This window comes from Budorcas taxicolor, chromosome X, assembly GCF_023091745.1.
Source record: "Budorcas taxicolor isolate Tak-1 chromosome X, Takin1.1, whole genome shotgun sequence".
Classification (NCBI taxonomy): Eukaryota; Metazoa; Chordata; class Mammalia; order Artiodactyla; family Bovidae; genus Budorcas; species Budorcas taxicolor.
The window spans coordinates 29,044,537-29,065,931 of record NC_068935.1 but is presented as its reverse complement, the minus strand read 5'-3'; the positions used below and the strand labels follow the sequence as shown (position 1 = coordinate 29,065,931).

Sequence of the window (21,395 nt, the reverse complement as noted above, 5' to 3'; positions counted from 1 at the left end):
GTTGGCTTAAAGCTCAACATTCAGAAAACTAAAATCATGACATCTGGTCCCATCACTTCATGGGAAATAGATGGGGAAACAGTGGAAACAGTGTCAGACTTTATTTTTCGGGGCTCCAAAATCACTGCAGATGGTGACTGCAGCCATGAAATTAAAAGACGCTTGTTCCTTGGAAGGAAAGTTATGACCAACCTAGACAGCATATTAAAAAGCAGAGACATTACTTTGTCAATAAAGGTCCATCTAGTCAAGGCTATGGTTTTTCCAGTGGTCATGTATGGATGTGAGAGTTGGACTGTGAAGAAAGCTGAGTGCCAAAGAATTGATACTTTTGAACTGTGGTGTTGGAGAAGACTCTTGAGAGTCCCTTGGACTGCAAGGAGATCCAACCAGTCCATCCTAAAGGAGATCAGTCCTGGGTGTTCATTGGAAGGACTGATGTTGAAGCTGAAACTCCAGTACTTTGGCCACCTGATGTGAAGAGCTGACTCATTTGAAAAGGCCCTGATGCTGGGAAAGATTGAGGGCAGGAGGAGAAGGGGATGACAGAGGATGAGATGGCTGGATGGCATCACTGACTCAGTGGACATGGGTTTGGGTAGACTCTGGCAGTTGGTGATGGACAGGGAGGCCTGGCGTGCTGCGGTTCATGTGGTCACAAAGAGTCGGACACGACTGAGTGACTGAACTGAACTGAACTGAACCATGCTTTGAGGGCCTGGCGACCTCAGACCTGATGCTGAGGTTATTTGCTTACTTGATGTTTATTTCTGTCTCCTCTACCCCGTCTCCTCCCTCCGCACCCGCCCCCCCCCCCCCCCCCCCCCCGCCAGCTCAGCTGCTGCTGCTAAGTCACTTCAGTCGTGTCCGACTCTGTGTGACCCCATAGACTGCAGCCCACCAGGCTCCCCTGTCCCTGGGATTCTCCAGGCAAGAACACTGGAGTGGGTTGCCATTTCCTTCTCCAATGCATGAAAGTGAAAAGTGAAAGGGAAGTCGCTCAGTGGTGTCCGACTCTTCGCGACCCCATGGACTACAGCCCAGCTCAGGCACCCCTCTAAATACCACTCATGCCTTTTCCCACTTTTAAGATCTTTGCCCCGCCTCCTCACGCTCCCTTCATTCCCGTACTCTGCGCGCAGGCGCCCCACCCCTCTTCTTTCCCTAGACCTTGCACGCACGAGGTGGGTGGTGATACTGTAACAAGGCATCACTGCGCCCACGTTAGCTGCAGAAGCTGCTACATTCTCATGCCTTAGCCTCTTCTCCCTGCACTTCCCTAAAGTCAGGTTACCACCTCTGGGCCTTTGCGCTGGTAGCCTGCCCAACTCCCCCGTTAAGACCCTTGTCATTTCCGCCTCTTCTTTTCGCGCCTCCGTTTTTAGGCTTACAGGGGCGGAGTTGGGATGGCTGTACCACCGTTGCCGAGGCGACAGCTTGGTTACTTCCGTTGGTATCAATGCTTCCGGGTTGGCGTTGCAGTGGCGCTTCCGACTGTGGGAGCCTCGGCTTCCCAGTCGTCCGATGAGCCCGAGCAGGTGAGGGGGAGCTCCTGCACTTCCAGGCTGGGGAGCGGGGCTGGGCCGCGCCAGGCCGCGCGGGGCCGGGCTGGCCTGGTTCCCGACCTGGGAGGGGCTTAACGGTCCTTTGATCTCTCTCTCCCCTCAGCTGAGTCCCTTCCCTGTTTTTCACTCTTCTGGCATCGGTGGTTTTACTTCTTCGATTGAACCCTGCTTCCTCGACCCCCCAGGGAGGCCGCCTCATTAAGGCGCCTCCCTTCTCTCCACGAACTCGCTCTGACAGCTGAGGAACTGGCAAGATCCTGCTACCCAGAGGGTGAATGGGTATCTTTCCTGGAATAATCCTAATTTTTCTAAGGGTGAAGTTTGCAACGGCGGCCGTGATTGTAAGCGGAGTAAGCAAACACCTCCATTGTATTAGTGTGAGGGATGCTGTTGAAAGGTGCTCCCTTTCAATTTCTAGCCCCTGTCACTCTTGAGATCAAGGCATTGAAGGCATCTATTAAAATGCAGTTCAGCTAACTGATTGGGATGACAGCCATTATGAATATGAATTAGCTTCTCAGACAAGGTAACAGCAGGGACATTTGTAGTTCTCTGTCAGTGTTTCCTTGTTTTTTTGTTTTTTGATTTTTTTTTTTTTCAGGCCAAGGGTGCTTCAAGTCATCATCAACTCTTCCCTCACCTTCATTCCCTACATCATCAAGTTCCTTTGTGTCTCCATTTTAGAAGTTTATCTCTAACCTTGCTGCCAACAATCATCTTGTCTGCTTTACTTCACACCATCCTAAGCTAGTTTCCCTGCCTCTCCTGTTTGTAATGCATTGCTTGCTGCAACCCTAGTAGGCTAACTAAAATGTGGTCGATTTCATCAGGTCACTAGTCTATTCAAAAATTTACAGTATCCCTTCCACTCTGCCACACTCACTTTGATTTCATGCCTTTCAACTGAATCTGTTCCTTATCATACTGTTTGTCTGATATTGTTTCAATATAAACAATATGTAAACAACATATTGTTTCAATATAAAATAATTCTCTGTTCCAGTTAGGTTGTGTTCTTCCTTCTGAGAACAAACCATACTGATGCTTGCCTCCACATCCTGTGTTTTTCCCCAACTTTGTGTCTATACAGCCTGTTCTCCCCTTACTCTCTCCTTTACCTACACCTGTTAATATTCTACCTGCCCTCTATCATGGCCCACTTTAAGTTCTCTCATCTCCATAAGCTTTTTCAAATTATTCAAGCTCACGTGGATTGGTTCCTTTTCCATGCTTGTCCTGCTCTTATAGTTTGTGCTATATAGTTTAGCACTTATTTTTTTTCTCTGATGAACTACTTTGATTTCTTCCACCGGATTATAAGCTCTTGAAAGGCAAGTACTGTATTTCATACAACTTTTATCCCCACACCCATCTCCTTAATTATCCAGGAAACATAAATATTGCCATGGTGTTAGAACATGTTATGTGGTTTTTTTTTTTAAACTGGCATTTGCACCTGTAGCACATTTGGGCATTTAGTATGCCTTCAATAAGCATTTGCTTGAGTCTCTATTTTATCTTCTGAATCTGAGAATATCTAATGCCTACTCTTTCTTAAAGGGGAAACCAAGAAAAGCGCCTGGATTTTTCTGACCAGAGCTTTGCAGTAGTGTGACAGGATTATGTAACTTGTGTTCTAGGACATTCTTCTCACTCTTTAGGCTATCAAATTTTCCTTAGTCAGATTTCAGAATACATGTCTGCATTTTGAAGGCATTTTTCATTGGCTTCTTTACACAATAAAAATACTTAAGGTACTGTATTTCTATATTAACTCAGATGTGGCTTCTTTTACCCATATCTGGGGATAGACCCCACAAATCAAAATCCTTTGGGGAGTATTTTGCACAAATAATTTTCTGCAACAAAACCTAGGGAGAGAGTCTCTGAGGATCAGCAAAGTGTCATGTACAGAGTGTGTAGTATTGGTTGGGTCCAGCAAGTTATCTTTCTGATTTCCCCTGTAACCTTTTACATACAAATGTTTATAAAGGACATCACGCTGGAACCAACCAGGTATTTAATGGATGTGTACCCAATTCTATGTAAGCTATACTAGGGGTTATAAAAAGTACTGTGAGACCAGGTGCCAGCCTTCAGGGATCTTACCTAGTTAAGAGAAAATAACATGGGGCAACCAGAATATAAACCTCATCCTAGTCATTATTTGTATGCCTGAGATTTAAGATATAGAAGGGATAAATGAATGCTCAAAAGAGCATTACACAGCTGTGAAATAGGTATGACATAACATGCATGCATATATACAGCCTTATGTAAAAGACTTGGGGATTATAGCTGACATTTTAATGATTCAGTAGTGTGATATGACTCCCATAAAAGTGACTGCAATTTTCAGCTATAGTAATTGAAGTGTAATATGGAGAACAACAAAAATTATTGGTAGATATTTAGCCTAAAAAATAAGATGTAGGAGGAAAATGGTAGCTGTCTTTAACTGTTTGAAGGACTCCCCTAAGGGAAAAGAATAAATTGTTCATACTGCCTCCAAAATATGAGTGAAAACTAGAGGAAGACAGACTTTTGGCTCAGTATGAGGAGGGAATGTCTAAAATCAGACTTAAAGATGATACAGGATTTCTTCATAACAAGATTCTTTCCCTGCATTGGAGGGAAAGAAAGTTTATTATCAGATGGGAGCGGGAAGATGGCAGTGGTCCCAGACTTTTAGTCTTCATGGACCAGTAAAATTGAAATGAAAGTGTGGGGAGGCAGCACAAATTAGGGTAGCCAGTCTTATTTGGCCAAATAAGAACACTAAACAAAATCAACTACCAGCTATTACATTTCATATAAGAAAGGTGATTTTTGAAAAATGCTCTAGGAGTAGGAAGGACATGATCTTCTAATAGTCCTTTAAATGAGATACATTTTTAGCTGAAAAAAGGCACTTGGTGCCCTTATTTTCCTTATTTCAACTCAGAATTGTGAAAATTTCATTAAAGAACTACTGGGCTAACTGACCAGAGATTGTGACTGGTCTTTCTGCTCTCTGCTGTGACTTTGCCCCGTGCCTTTAACTGCATTACTAGTATTCTCTGAACCCTGAGTACATCTTTATTAAAAGGCTGGGTAGCAGGTAGTCAAGTCAGGCTTCTTCTATAATGAAGAGTTGAAAGAAGTTATAAAGAGAGAGCTTTCGAGAGAAGCATAGCTGCCTTTTGAAATATTTGACTGTTTGGGGAAATCTCTAAATTAGTGAATGGAAAGGGCATTCCCCCTCCCCTAAACTTAGAAAAGGGATATGCCAGTTCCTTGCTTTTCCATGTCTACCCTTTCATTGTGTGTGTCATGTGTTGCTATTATTTGTAGTCTTAAAATATGGGCATAACTGAAAATGTTGATTAGGTAGTATTTAGTACTCAAGACTCTTCTTTCAAGCTGCAGCTGATATTTAAAGTACTTATTCCTACTTTGCTTTTTAGAATTCTTTTAAGCAGTTTTCCTCCAAAAGAGCTATGTATTGCCGACCCTGTATGTCAGATGGACTGGATGATCATATTATGCATGAAAGGAAGTTTCCATAATTATTTTTGTGGCCTCTTAAACATTTGTCTGCATGTTAGCTATCCTTTCTGGAAAGCTGTTTTTCTGTCGTTAGTTACAGAGGATTCCTTATGCGGAAACAAAGCAAAACCTTGTCTCCTCTTAAAAGAGACTGTCAGTTCAGTGCTAATCCCAGATTGGGCAGTAGGGGAAGTGGGCAGTAAGTATTATCTGTTAAAATATATATATTTGAGTACTTAACTATTCAAAAAATGTAATAATGTTAACTAATAGTTTTTGAATTAGGTGCCAGATACTTTTTCTAAGAGTTTTATATGTGTTATTTAATTTTCACAACAATCCTATAATACAGTACTTATTATTATCATCCCCATTTTACAATTCAGCAAACTCAGGGACACGTGGTTAAATAACTTGCCTGAGGTCACAGAATGAATAAGTGGTGGTGCCAGGATTTAAACCTAGGCAAGTCTAACTTTTTGAATCCTCATTCCTGGCCAAAGACCAATTGAAGTTGCTTTTGAAATTCAATAGTAGGCAGACCTTGAAGATCTGAAAAAAGGAATATTTAAGAGAAATCTGAGAAGCCATCCTAAGAAAATAGCTTCCAGCTGGACCAGAATTTAGTAGGCAAGGCCTAGAGCAGTAGGTCTTAAAGCTTGAAAGTATCAGCATTGTTTGCAAATTTTCACTTTCTCAGGCCAGACCCAGACCACCAATCAAAAACTTGCAGGGGTAAGACCCAACAATCTGTGTTTTAATCTGCCTTCTGGGTGATTCTGGTGCCCATTAAAATTTGAGAACCACTCATGGAGAAAGCAGAGCTGTGGGGAAAATAAAATTCCAGAGAGAAATAGCTGGGAGTGGCAGGAAAAGAAAATAGGCTGAAAAGATTGAAGGTGACAGGTCTAATGGGGGCAGGAGGGGGAGGGAGGTAAGGAGGACTGGGAGTAGAATACTTTGTTAAAGAACTCAAATATCAAAGAGGAACAGCATTTGTATTTATGTGCTTTAAAAGGACAGGGACAAGGAGATTCACTAGATGGATATATGTTAAATGTCAGAGAGAAGAGAGACATCATCCATGTTGCTGTCATTCCTCAGAGAAACAAAGGAAGGTGAAAAGGTGCTTAACCTGGCCTGGGCCTAGTGTGAGGAGGTTTTGTGTAGCTGGGAAGTAGCTAGATGAAATAAAGTTTAGTGGAGAGATGAGGGCTAAGAATATGAGAGGGTAGTGATGCCAGTCTGTGCTTTGCACCTGAATCAAGCTAACAATACCATGAACTGCTTTTATGAGATGCCTCAGCCTATGTAATTTAAACTCCAGATTCCTTCACTTGTCATTGTCTAGTTGAATGTCTAAGTTGGGTGTGCTAGATGGACTGAAACCTCTTCTTCGGGTGGGATGGGGATAAAACACTAAAGAAACTAGAGAACGTGAAGTGCACAGGTTGACATTTGAGTAAATCGCACACTTACCCCTACAGAAAGGCAGCAAAGAACACATTCACGGTCATCTATCACATAAAACAGGAGCCTTCATTTTGTGTCATTCCACTTGGTAGGGTTTTTTTCTATGTCCGTTTTGTTTGCTCTAAGTTGTGATCATACACTGACAGGTGCTCCTCACTCTTGTGCCTTGTTCTGATTTGTGTTTATTTTTAGCACCAGAAAAGTGCCACTGTAAGCCATGAGATGTCTGGTCTGAATTGGAAACCCTTTGTATATGGCGGCCTTGCCTCTATTGTTGCTGAGTTTGGTAAGAATGTGGAAACTGACATATCTGCTCCTTTAGGGTATAGATATGGTAATGTTATTTTTGGTAAAAAGTAGAGAAAAAGAAGCTTGCCCTGTTTGTTTTAAAAACTGTTGTCTCGTACATCAACATGGATCATTCAGAAACCAACACAATACTGTAATTATCCTTCAATTAAAAATAAGAAAAAAACTTGCCTCAATGCTATCAAGTAATATTTTCTCGGAAAGTACTACTACTGTAAGTGATGTTAAGAAAAGTCAAACTTAGGACTCTGTTTTGGTGGTTTAATGATTTAATTTGCTAGGCTTAAGAAGTGTGCATGAACATATAGAGGAGTTTGGTAAGATAGCGGTTTCTACTATATTCTTATACTAATGGCCTTTCCTTTGTGCTAAGTTGTTCATAAATTTCTTAGTAAGTGTTCAAACTCCTTGTTTTCAAACCTCTTTCCCATTTTGGAAGAAAATTGACCAACAAGATCAAACCAGATTCTTCTCTTTTTGATTTTAACTTTGAAGTACTTTTAGATTGTTTTTCATTTTCCAGATTCTCTTTCCTAAATTGTTAAGTGACCCCACTAGCTTTTCTTGACTTTCTTGTCATGAACTCTGATGTTATGATATCAGGGTCATCAGTGACCAGAGTTGCATAATCACTGTGTTAGTTTTAGACCTTGAAATAGTCCTTGAAACATTTTGCCAATATAATGACTACTTTGTGTTGATATAATAAGAGAAAGAAGTTTGGTTAAAGAAATTTTCCTGCTAAACACTGTGCTGGTTACTCCTGAATACCTAAGGAACCAGATGAGTAGGCTATTTAGTCCTGTTTAGGACTTTACCATTATCTTTCATAATGCTAGAAAACTGTTTCTTATAAACAGATAAAAGAAAAACCCACAAAACTTTGTAACAGTATTTAAAAGTATGTGGAGCAGCGATCCCATGCTTTCCTATCTTCTTTGCAAAAATTTGCGGAGATTTTATGAGGGGGAAGTGGGGAGACGAGGTGGGAGGTGGAGCAGAAGGAAGAGACAGAGAATTGCCAGATTGTATGTTAAGATGAAATTAAAACAGCATGTAAGTTATTTTGCATTTACAGTGTGTTAGGACTGTGCTAAAGCACTTTATTATATCATAGTTTCAGTTACACTGTGGATCAAATCCTGCTGCCTAGATATAGTACATTTCACTTTATCATATACAGCCCTTGTCCTCTGATAGTAATATTTTAGTGAAGATCTAGCTGTTATAAAAAGGACTTTGCCTTATGTTTTAAAAATTACCATTGGCCTGAATCATCCAAAATTTAACTATGACTCTCTGGAAAAACTTATAAATGAGTGTGTTACTTCATAGGAACTTTCCCTGTGGACCTGACCAAAACGCGACTTCAAGTTCAAGGCCAAAGTATAGATGTCCGCTTCAAAGAGATAAAATACCGAGGAATGTTTCATGCCTTGTTCCGAATCTATAAAGAAGAAGGTGTTTTGGCTCTATATTCAGGGTGAGAATGGATTCTTGCCTTACATCATGAATAGAAATAATTTTTTGAGAAGCCATGTAGTTCAGCGTTCGATAGTTTGTGCCCTTTATATTCACCATTTCAACTTGTAATTCAATATTTTTTTAACTTTTTGTTTTATATTGGAGTATAGCTGATTAACAGTGTTGTGATAGTTTTAGGTGAACAGTGAAGGGGCTCAGCCATACATATACATGTATCCATTTGCCCCCAAACTCCTGTCCCATCCATGCTGTCACAAAATGTAATTCAGTATTGATGTGCCAATTTATATTTCACTTGCTTGTAAATCTTGAACTTTGGATTTTGTGTTTATTTGGCTATAAGTGATACATTTTAAAAATAGATATCTCAGTGTAGCCCTGGCTTTCTCCTTTTTTTCCTGAGAGTCGTCCATAGCCACCATGAATATAATTGACAGTATATATTTCTGTGATATTCTTCCTGAGTTGCCAAATCCTGACTTAAATACTATTCTGGCAGTTTAAACAGAAAATGAAGACTAAGAGAGAGGGAGACCCGTCATTTTTGGGGGGGAAATCATCTTTTGATTATTCATAAATTGGTGGCTTATTGTCCACTGTGTTGTTTAATCTCCTGCCAATTTACTAGTTCACTTCTGCATCTAGGGTCCCAGTTCATTGCTCTGGGAATGGATATCAATTTTATTATTAACTTATGTTGGACTTAATTTCAAAGATAATTTACTTGGGGAAAAAAATCAAGAATTATATCCTGAAGCAAATGAGTCATGGATCATGTGTTTCACCTTGTTCTTTCATCGGCACAGATAATCACAAGATATTTTTTTCAGATAGCAAGCAATAAAGTCAGAAATATGCATGTTTTGTCATCATTTTAAAATCTTAACTGTTTGAACTGCTGCTGTCTTTCTATTTATAACTGCTAAAGTTTAATTCTGCAATATGGAAGAATCTCAAAGGAGGTATGAGTGAGAATGTCTCCAGTTAATAAGCAGAACTTAAATAGAGTGAAATCTTGGCTCTGGTGTCTCCTGGATAAGATTAAAGTTGTATCTGCAACTGCTAGGAATTAAGGTGGATTTAAAAAAAAAAGCTATGAAGCAGGTAATAGTGTATACTTCTTCTGCATTACTGGATTCAATTTGCTAATATTTTGTTAAAGATTTTCGTATCTAAGTTCATGATAGATATTGGGTTGTAGTTTTCCTTTTCTGTACTGTTTTTTTCTGGTTTTGTTATCGGGGTAATACTAGCTACATAAAATAAGTTGAGACGTGTTCCCTCTTCTGTTTTCTGGAAAAGATTGTGTAAGATTGATGTTAATTTATTAAATGTTTGATTGAATTCCCTAGTGAAATTATCTGGGCCTAGAAATTTCCTTTTTGGAAACTTTTAAATTATAAATAAAAATGTTTTAGATGTTATGAGATTATTTGGATTATCTGTTTCATATTGATTGAATTTTGGTAGTTTGTGGTTATCAAAGAATTAATGCATTTCTTCTAAGTTGTTGGATTTATAGCATAAGGTTGTTTATTGTTGTTGTTGAGTCACTAAATCATGTCCAACTCTTTTGAAACCCCATGGACTATAGCCCGCTAGGCTCCTCTGTCCATGGGATTATCCAAGCAAGAATATTAGCCATTCCCTTCTCCCAAGGGACCTTCCCAACCCAGGGATCAAGCCCAGGTCTCCTGCATTGCAGGTGGATTCTTTACCACTGGGCCACCATTCTTCTAATGACTGTAGGGTTGTAGTGCTATTCCCCATGTCATTCCTGATATTGGTGACTTACTGTTTTTCTCCTATTACTACCATGGCTCTTACTAGAGGTTTATTACTTTTGTTGACTTTTTTCGAAATAACTTTTTGTTTCATTGATTTTTCTCTATTTTCCTGTTTTCAATTTTATTAACTTATGCCATTTATTATTTACTTCCTTCTGCTTGCTTTGGGTTCGCTTTGCTCTTCTTTTTTCTTGTTTCATGAGGGTAGGAACTTAGATTATTGATTTTGAGACTCTCCCTCTTTTCTAATGTAAGCATTTTGTGCTATAAATTTCTCTCTCAGCACTGCTTTGGCTGCATCCCACATATTTTAAAAGGTTGAAATTTCATTTTCATTCAATTTTATGTGTTTAAAAAATACACCAATGTCACCCAAGGATTGTTTAGAAGTACCATTTAATTTCCAAGTGTTTGTGGGTTTTCCTTACCCTACTGATTTCCAGTTTAATTCCATTATGGTGAGAGAACATACTGTATATAATATCAATTATTTTAAATTTTTTGAGGTTTGTTTTATGACCCAAATATGCTCTCTCGGTGCATGTTCCATGGATACTTGAAAACAATGCCTATTTTGCTGTTTTTATGGAATGAGGCTGGTGATGGAAGTGAATAGGCAGTCTAGATATGTATAATCTGCAAGTATATGATAAGGATAACTTTTTTTTCTTTCCTTCTCTTTGGCAGAATCGCTCCTGCTTTACTAAGACAGGCATCATATGGCACCATTAAAATTGGCATTTACCAGAGCTTGAAGAGATTATTTGTAGAACGTTTAGAAGGTCAGTGTAGACTCCTCATCCTCTTTTGAGATAACACTCAGAGGGATTGTTGAAATTATGCTTAGTGAGAAGTGTTAATCATGGGGTGTCTGAGAATAGATAACAGTCATTGCAAGGTCAAAGTAAGCTTGTACTGATTTGAGATTAATCCCACTATAGGTTTGAGGGATCTGCTCTTCAAGTTTGTCCCTTTTCCTGTCAAACAGAAAAAGGCTTCTGGTCATCAGAAGGAGGACATGGAACAAACTTGTTGAGAAAATTAATGCTGTCCTCATCTATAAGAGAACTTCAACTATAAGGAATCCTCTAGCTGTGGATTTTGATAAGCTTTGGTTAGATAGAATGGTTTTATATATACATAAAATATGCTCATCTTAACCCACATTCAACATTACCATATGTCTATTTGCTGCTATAGCTTTTTCAGCTAAATACTGTACTAAAATGATTATTTTACTACAGGCCTGAGGCTGTTGCATAGTTGGGGACAGCTGGAGAGCCTTTCGGTTAGTAATGTCCTTTGAATTGCTTTATTTTCTAACTCAGCTTTTTCTGAAGCCTCTTCTTTGAGGATCCTGAAGTCTTCTAGTCCTGAAATAATTTCCTCTCACATTTTCTTCACTTGGGTTTACCTCCTTTCTCTTCGTATGCTTTTCATGGTGAGGAGGCAGGGTGAAGATTGAATTTTAGAATAATATGCTCTGGTTTCTTTGTTCTTTTTTCTAGCTGAGAGAATTTAGTTCCAAATGACTAGTTTTTCACATTTAACTACAGAAATCTTCTGTAAATAAATAGACGCTAGTAGCTATCAAGGCCAATTAAAACTAGTATTTAGGAAATTTTTTTCTATTAGACATAAGATTTTATTTTTTAATATTTGGTTCTGAGTTTATAGAGTTGATTATTCTCTAGAAAGAGACTTAAAATTTTTTCTTTAGATGTTTGAAGTGATTAAAGTGCTATTTGCACTTCCTGAATTTATATGGAATATTGGCAGTTATATAGAATAATAGGATATATTCCAGTGTATTTTAGAAATATTTTAAAATAATCTATGTTTTACAGATTTTTTGTTTCAGTACTCATTTGGAACCTAGAAATATTTGAGTTTCTTTATTTTCATAAGCTTTGTAGTTCATTCCTACGGTCATTTTTCTGACCATGGTTCCCTTCCTCTGATAGCTCAGTACTCTCTTTTCAGAAACTCTCTTATAAGCAGACTTTTCTTTTTCTTGTTCCTTTTTACAGATGAAACTCTTTTAATTAATATGATATGTGGAGTAGTGTCAGGAGTGATATCTTCTGCAATAGCCAATCCCACTGATGTGCTGAAGGTAAGAAAAGTCTGGTTGCATTGGGTGTGTTCAGTGTGAAGCAAAAAGACATGAGCTTTGTATCAGATTTGGTCACAAATCCCTACTGTGTCATTTGCCAGCTGTAAAACCTTGGGCAGATCACTTAACTGCTTTAAGCCTCAGTTTTCTCATTTGTAAAATGAAGATAATTCAGTATATAATACATAAAGTTGTTAAGAATTAAAGATAATATATGTAAACTATCATGTGTAAACATGGTAGGTAGTAGATGCTCAATAAATAGTCAGTTTATTATGATATGCTTTAATCCATTGGTCTTCAGACTATAAAGTATGCAAACCTTTAAACGTTCTTTCCAAGAGCTATGCAATTTTAAGGGAATCAATTTCCAGATCTTCTTTCCAAGAGCTATGCAATTTTAAGGGAATCAATTTCCAGATCCCTTACTTTCTTTATACCCTTCTCAAAAACTGATCTAAAAATGAACTTATAACAACCCTTTCCCTACTTTAAAAGAGAAAGGCATATTATATTCCCCCACCCATCCCAAATCTTAGTATGGTATATTGACCTGTAGTGTAACCTGGAATATCAAACAAAGGGATACACTGAAATACAGTTTTAGAGAAACCTCCTTTAATGACTAATTGAGGTATCTTAAGTCTATAATGTTGATGTCTTTTCCTGTCTTATCCATATTTCTATTAAAGATGAGATTTGGCTTTAAAATTATATATTTTGGCTTATGTTGAGATATTCTGAATTCAGGACCAGAACATTATAGGTTAGTGGTACTGAATTTTTTACAATATAATTGGATTTCTTTCAGTATTTATCAGAACACAAAATGAAACATTTATTTAATTATATCAGTAACATCAGTCTATATTTTATTTAATCTAATAATTGAATTTGATCTAATAGTATCAATCTATATCTTATATTTGAGATAGAGTGGTAAACATTTCCAACTTATTAACTCATTTAAACTTATGATAATTAAAATTACTAAATATATGATTAAAATGTATAAGAAGATCCCAAGTTTAAAAAAATTATTTTAGGGGAAATGTGGGGGAAAAAAAGTAGGAAAACATATACTTTATTTATTTGAAACCACAGGTGGCTAGGTTAAGTGGAAAGGGCATCTGTTGTGATTCAGAGAGTTTTGAGAGCTGAGAGAGTGACTTGAAAAACACATGAAAGAAATCAGTGGTGGTTGATGATATTTCTGGATTGAATTGAGAAAATTTTACCTACTGAATTTTTATATCACTTTAGAGTATACAGACCAAGTATTTTTAAAGATAACTGCTGCTAAGCCGCTAAGTCACTTCAGTCGTGTCTGACTCTGTGCAACCCCATAGACGGCAGCCCAACATGCTCCCCCGTCCCTGGGATTCTCCAGGCAAGAACACTGGAGTGGGTTGCCATTTCCTTCTTCAATGCATGAAAGTGAAAAGTGAAAGTGAAGTCGCTCAGTCGTATCCGACTCTTAGCGACCCCATGGACTGCAGCCTACAAGGCTCCTCCATCCATGGGATTTTCCAGGCAAGAGTACTGGAGTGGGGTGCCATTGCCTTCTCCGAAAGATAACTGACTGTATCCTAAAACTCTAAAATATTTGCCATGTAATTACACTTGTTAGAATGTGCTTTTCAGATTCACTTCAGTTTCCTGTCCCTCTGACCTGTCTGGTACAGTTGCAACCACTGACGAATGCTACAGTCTGCCTTTTCCTTTCTTATACTTAGGTATGGCTGAGTGGTGAGTGGTCCCAGGGAGTGGGGGACCAGTGTAGTCACAGTCTTATTAGGAGTTATAATCACTGTTGATCTGTTTAATCCTTTCACTTATCCTTAAAGGGTTCTCTGAACTATGTGCTGCTTTCTTGCCTGTGTGCCTGTAGTTCTCTTTTCGCCTGCAATGATTTCCCCCCCTTTCCTCATGAATTTGTCCTTCAAGACAGCTCAGAAACAGGGTCAGGACTAGGACAATACAAGTGAGATACTCCGCTTGGGTGCAAAATGTAAAGATGTGCCCAAAAAAACCTCAATAATCAGGAGGAAATAACATTTTATGCAGTCTTTTTTAAAAATTTAAAAGAGTGCAAAAAACTCATGATGAAACAAAATAGCCATATTTTGTACACTCCATCTCACTTGCTTATGTTAATCCTGCCCTGTTGGATCCTGTCTTTAGTTACAGTTTTGATGATTGGTTCATCGTAGGTTTTTGTGCATTCATTTTTATTTTTAAAAATATTGCATTGAAATATCATTTATCTGAATTTCTGAGGTTTTTTTTTTTTTACACCCCCCTGCTACATTCTGTGGCTGAGGAAAGTGCCACACTTACCTCAATGTCATCCCAACCCTGCTCAGGAATTACCTCCATAAAGAAGTCCTCTACTTACCATAGGATATTTATGGTTTCAGTTTGTCTTTGTGATAGTTTCTATTTCATTTTAATATGGTTTAGGTTTTATTTCTACACTCTTAGTAGTAGCAGTTGACTTTCCACATAAAAACATATTGCTGTACCATGACTTACCAAGAACATTTATTAAAACCTAGAGTTGTGCTTCATGAAAGTCAGGCCTGAATTTGGTCCAGTAGAATTTAGTGGCTGACTACTGTGATCTGTGTGTGCTCTCAGTGGTGAATTGTACCAAATCTTTCACATGGCCTGTCAATGCTATCTCCCCTTTCTTGTGCTTCTCAGAGGCTACTTTGCAGAGTACAGTGTCATGCTTTTTACAAGTAAAACTCAATGTGAGGTCTTGTGAGCATTAGATTATATTTTAAAACTCCCCTCTCCTGCTTTTTACACCTCAGTAAATAGTGCATGTTCAGTGTAGCAAAAAGTGGAAGGCGGGAAAAACACAAAAGAGAGAAATGCCCGTTTGCGGCTTCATCACTTAAACTTAAGCTACCATCAACATTTGGTTGTGCGTATGGTTATTTTTAAGTTTACATATTTTTGATAAAAATGATATGCCATATACACTGCTTTGCAACCTGCTTTTTCTATCTAGCAGTTAATTGTTGACATTTTCAAATATCCACAAATATTATTCTACAATCAAATTTTATGGCTGCATACTACTCCATTAAATGGATGTTTCATACTTTATGAAACTAATCCTTTGTTATTTTTGAACATGTAGGTTGTTTCTAGTTTTTCACTAAACTAATCATAGTTTAAATGGATTCTTTTCTATCCTCTCTGAGTACATGTTCCTTTTTTTCCCCCAATTTTCTTCCAAATCCAGAAATGATGGACTTAGTATGAAGAATGTGAGGCTGATGAAAATCATCTTTATAAAATATACTTTGACACAAATAATGCTTTCTATACATAGCTTAAGTCATTAATTTCATCATAATAGCAGGCTGATTTTTTTTATAATTCCCAAATACTGTTTTCTTTATTTTAAATGAGTGAAACGTTTCATTTTGGTTCTCTGGCAAAACAAAATGTGCACCTCTTCTGATTTTAGATTCGAATGCAGGCTCAAGGAAGCTTGTTCCAAGGCAGCATGATTGGCAGCTTCATTGATATATACCAACAAGAGGGTACCCGGGGTTTGTGGAGGGTGAGTACTCTTGGTATTATTCTTTACACCTGGAATTTGTGAAGAAGACCTTTAATGTAAAGGCATAAAATTGTGAATTGTCACCTTATACTATGTAAGATTCTTGATAACCCCCCAAAGATAAGAGGGTAAGAAGCTCCTTATCACCTTTGAAAGGACTAAAACTTATCAGTTGTCTTTCAGTTCAGTTTAGTCGCTCAGTTGTGTCTGACTCTTTGTGACACCATGGACTGCAGCACGCCAGGCCTCCCTGTCCATCACCAACTTCCAGAGTTTACTCAAACTCATGTCCATTGAGTCAATGATGCCATCCAGCCATCTCATCCTCCATTGTCCCTTTCTCCTCCTGCCTTCAATCTTCCCAGCATCAGGGTATTTTTTAATGAGCCAGTTCTTCACATCAGGTGGCCAAAGCATTGGAATTTCAGCTTCAGCACTAGTGCTTGCAATGAATATTCAGGACTGATCTCCTTTAGGATAGACTGGTTTGATCTCCTTGCAGTCCAAGGGACTCTGAAAAGTCTTCTCCAACACTGCAGTTCAAAAGCATCAATTCTTCGGCACTCAGCTTTCTTTATAGTCCAACCCTCACATCCATACATGACTATTGGAAAAACCATAGCTTTGATGATATGGACCTTTGTTGGCAAAGTAATGTCTCTGCTTTTTAAAAAATTTTATTTATTTTTAAATTGAAGGATAATTGCTTTACAGAATTTTGTTGTTTTCTGTCAAACCTCAACATGAATCAGACATACGTATACATATATCCCCTCCTTCTTGAACCTCAAAAGGAACCACAATATGATGGGCATATTGTGCCCATCTTTGCGTGAAATGCTCCCTTGCTGCTACTGCTGCTAAGTCGCTTCAGTTGTGTCCGACTCTGTGCTGCCCCAGACGGCAGCCCATCAGGCTCCCCAGCTCCTGGGATTCTCCAGGCAAGAATACTGGAGTGGGTTGCCATTTCCTTCTCCAATGCATGAAAGTGAAAAGTGAAAGTGAAGTCGTTTAGTCGTATACGATTCTTCCCTTGGTACCTCTAATTTTCTTGAACAGATCTCTAGTCATTCCCATTCTATTGTTTTTCTCGATTTCTTTGGATTGATCACTTTAACATTATAAAAGTTAAAAGATATACTATAAAATATTGAGAAAATATATGAAGAAGAAAAATATCCAATAATTCCACTAGCAAGTAATGTCTGTGCTTTATTAATATGCTGTCTAGGTTGGTCATAGCTTTTCTTCCAAGGACCAAGTATCTTTTTATTTCATGGCTACAGTTACCATCTGTATTGATTTTGGAGCCCAAGAAAATAAAATTTGTCACTGTTTCCATTGTTTCCCCATCTACTTGCCATGAAGTGATGGGACCAGATGCCATGATCTTCGTTTTCTGAATGTTGAGTTTTAAGCCAGCTTTTTCACTCTCCTCTTTCACTTTCATCAAAAGCCTCTTTAGTTCCTCTTCACTTTCTGCCGTAAAGGTGGTATCATCTGTATATCTGAGGTTATTGATATTTCTCCTGGCAATCTTGATTGTAGCTTGTGCTTCATCCAGCCCAGCATTTTGCATGATGTTCTCTGCATATAAGTTAAATAATCAGGGTGACAATATACAGCCTTGACGTACTCCTTTCCCAATTTGGAACCAGTCTTGTGCTCCATGTTCAGTTCTAACTGTTACTTCCTGACCTGCATACAGATTTCTCCGGAGGCAGGTGAGGTGCACTGGTATTCCCATCTCTCTCAGAATTTTCCACAGCTGGTTGTGATCCACACAGTCAGAGGCTTTAGCGTAGTCAATGAAGCAGAAGCAGATGTTTTTCTGGAATTCTCACATTTTTTCTATGATCCAGTACATGTTGGCAATTTCATCTCTGGTTCCTCTGCCTGTTTTAAATCCAGCTTGAACATCTGGAAGTTCTTGGTTCATGTACTGTTGAAGCCTAGCTTGGAGAATTTTGAGCATTACTTTGCTAGCATGTGAGATGAATGCAGTTGTGCAGTAGTTTGAACATTCTTTGGCATTGCCTTTCTTTGGGATTGGAATGAGACTGACTTTTTCCAGTCCTGTGGCCACTGCTGAGTTTTCCAAATTTGCTGGCATATTAAGTGCAGCACTTTCACAGCATCATCTTTTAGGATTTGAAATAGCTCAACTGGAATTCTGTCACCTCCACTGGCTTTGTTTGCAGTGATGCTTCATAAGACCCACTTGACTTTGGACTCCAGGATGTCTGGCTCTAGGTGAGTGATCACACCATCGTGGTTATCTGGGTCATGAAGATCTTTTTTGTATAGTTCTTCAGTGTATTCTTGCCTCCTCTTCTTAATATCTCCTGCTTCTGTTAGGTCCCTACCATTTCTGTCCTTTATTGAGCCCATCTTTGCATGAAATGTTCCCTTGGTATCTCTAAATTTCTTGAAGAGATCTCTGGTCATTCCCATTTTGTTGTTTTTCTCCATTTCTTTGGATTGATCACTTTAACATTATAAAAATTAAAAGATATACTACAAAATATTGAGAAAATATATAAAGAAGAAAAATATCCAGTAATCCCACTAACTAGAAATATCACTGTTAACATTTTGTTATATTAACTTCCAGTATTCTATATATACTTTGGGTGTTTTTTTTTTTTTTGTTGTTGTTGTTCCTATAACTTTTTATCCTATGTTAATCACTTAAGTTTGTAATATTAAATAAGACTACTAGTTCAGTTCAGTTCAGTTGCTCAGTCGTGTCCGACTCTTAGCAACCCCAGGAATCGCAGCATGCCAGGCCTCCCTGTCCATCACCAACTCCCAGAGTTTACTCAAACTCATGTCCATCGAGTCAGTGATTTTATCCAGCCATCTCATCCTCTGTCATCCCCTTCTCCTGCCCCCAATCCCTCCCAGCATCAGAGTCTTTTCCAATGAGTCAACTCTTCGCATGAGGTGGCCAAAGTATTGGAGTTTCAGCTCTAGCATCATTCCTTCCAAAGAACACCCAGGACTGATCTCCTTCAGAATGGACTGGTTGGATCTCCTTGCAGTCCAAGGGACTCTCAAGAGTCTTCTCCAATACCACAGTTCAAAAGCATCAATTCTTTGGCCCTCAGCCTTCTTCACAGTCCAACCCTCACATCCATACATGACCATTGGAAAAACCATAGCCTTAACTAGACAGACCTTTGTTGGCAAAGTAATGTCTCTGCTTTTGAATATGCTATCTAGGTTGGTCATAAATTTCCTTCCAGGGGTAAGCATATTTTAATTTCATGGCTGCAATTGCCATCTGCAGTGATTTTGGAGCCCAAAAAAATAAAGTCTGACACTGTTTCCACTGTTTCCCCATCTATTTCCCATGAAATGATGGGACCAGATGCCATGATCTTTGTTTTCTGAATGTTGAGCTTTAAGCCAACTTTTTCACTCTCCTCTTTCACTTTCATCAACAGGCTTTTTAGCTCCTCTTCACTTTCTGCCATAAGGGTGGTGTCATCTGCATATCTGAGGTTATTGATATTTCTTCCGGCAATCTTGATTCCATCTTGTGCTTCTTCCAGCCCAGCGTTTCTCATGATGTACTCTGCAAACAAGTTAAATAAGCAGGGTGACAATATACAGCCTTGATGTACTCCTTTTCCGATTTGGAACCAGTCTGTTGTTCCATGTCCAGTTCTAACTGTTGCTTCCTGACCTGCATATAGGTTTCTCAAGAGGCAGGTCAGGTGGTCTGGTAGTCCCATCTCTTTCAGAATTTTCCACAGTTTATTTTAATCCATATAGTCAAGGGCTTTGGCATAGTCAATAAAGCAGAAATAGATGTTTTTTTGGAACACTCGCTTTTTCGATGATCCAGTGGATGTTGGTAATTTATCTCTGGTTCCTCTGCCTTTTTCAAAACCAGCTTGAATATCTGGAAGTTCACGGTTCACGTACTGCTGAAGCTTGGCTTGGAGAATTTTGAGCATTGCTTTACTAGCATGTGAGATGAGTGCAACTGTGTGGTAGTTTGAGCATTCTTTGGCATTGCCTTTCTTTGGGATTGGAATGAAAACTGACCTTTTCCAGTCCTGTGGCCACTGCTGAGTTTTCCAAACTTGCTGGCATATTGAGTGCAGCACTTTCACAGCATTATCCTTCAGGATTTGAAATAGCTCAACTGGAATTTCGTCACCTCCACTAGCTTTGTTCATAGTGATGCTTTCAAAGGCCCACTTGACTTCACATTCCAGGATGTCTGGCTTTAGGTGAGTGATCACACCATCGTAATTATCTTGGTCGTGAAGTTCTTTTTGTACAGTTCTTCTGTGTATTCTTGCTACCTCTTCTTAATATCTTATGCTTTTGTTAGGTCCAGACCATTTCTGTCCTTTATCGAGCCCATCTTTGCATGAAATGTTCCCTTGGTGTCTCTAATTTTCTTGACGAGATCTCTAGTCTTTCCCATCTGTTGTTTTCCTGTTTCCTTGCATTGATCGCTGAGGAGGGCTTTCTTACCTCTTTTTGCTATTCTTTGGAACTCTACATTCAGATGCTTATCTTTCCTTTTCTCCTTTGCTTTTCGCTTCTCACTTTTCACAGCTATTTGTAAGTCCTCCCCAGACAGCAGTTTTGCTTTTTTGCATTTCTTTTCCATGGGGATGATCTTGATCCCTGTCTTCTGTACAATGTCATGAACCTCTGTCCATATTTCATGAGGCTATCTATCAGATCTAGTCCCTTTAAATCTATTTCTCACTTCCACTGTATAATCATAAGGGATTTGATTTAGGTCATACCTGAATGGTCTAGTGGTCTTCCCCACTTAATTCAATTTAAGTCTGAATTTGGCAATAAGGAGTTCATGATCTGAGCCACAGTCACCTCTCAGTCTTGTTTTTGCTGATTGTATAGAGCTTTTCCATCGTTGGCTGCAAAGAATATAATCAATCTGATTTCGGTGTTGACCCTCTGGTGATGTCCATGTGTAGAGTCTTCTCTTGTGTTGTTGGAAGAGGGTGTTTGCTATGACCAATGTGTTCTCTTGGCAGAACTCTATTAGCCTTTGCCCTGCTTCATTCCATATTCCAAGGCTGAATTTGCCTGTTACTCCAGGTGTTTCTTGACTTCCTACTTTTTTATTCCAGTCCCCTATAGTGAAAAGGACATCTCTTTTGGGTGTTAGTTCTAAAAGGTCTTGTAGGTCTGTATAGAACCGTTCCTCTTCAGCTTCTTCAGCATTACTGGTTGGGGCATAGGCTTGGATTACTGTGATATTGAATGGTTTGCCTTGGAAACGAACAGAGATCATTCTGTCATTTTTGAGATTGCGTCCAAGTACTGCATTTCGGACTCTCTTGTTGACCATGATGGCTACTCCATTTCTTCTGAGGGATTCCTGCCCACAGTAGTAGATATAATGGTCATCTGAGTTAAATTCACCCATTCCAGTCCATTTTAGTTCGCTGATTCCTAGAATGTTGACGTTCACTCTTGCCATCTCCTGTTTGACCACTTCCAGTTTGCCTTGATTCATGGACCTAACATTCTAGGTTCTTATGCAATATTGCTCTTTA

At 38.8% G+C, this 21,395-nt stretch overlaps 1 protein-coding gene across 1 annotated transcript in view; it reads left to right on the top strand.

The window, feature by feature from the left end:
* The first annotated feature begins 1,475 nt into the window (after positions 1-1,475).
* The window catches only part of SLC25A14 (solute carrier family 25 member 14), a 41,732-nt gene continuing 21,812 nt past the window's right edge, over positions 1,476-21,395 (top strand). Inside the window, exons 1-7 of the mRNA XM_052663314.1 lie at positions 1,476-1,538; positions 1,669-1,915; positions 6,759-6,852; positions 8,211-8,358; positions 10,835-10,929; positions 12,178-12,263; positions 15,748-15,843. Of these exons, the coding sequence (XP_052519274.1) occupies positions 1,841-1,915; positions 6,759-6,852; positions 8,211-8,358; positions 10,835-10,929; positions 12,178-12,263; positions 15,748-15,843 (594 nt within the window). The 5' untranslated portion in view covers positions 1,476-1,538; positions 1,669-1,840. The remainder of the gene's footprint in view (positions 1,539-1,668; positions 1,916-6,758; positions 6,853-8,210; positions 8,359-10,834; positions 10,930-12,177; positions 12,264-15,747; positions 15,844-21,395) is intronic.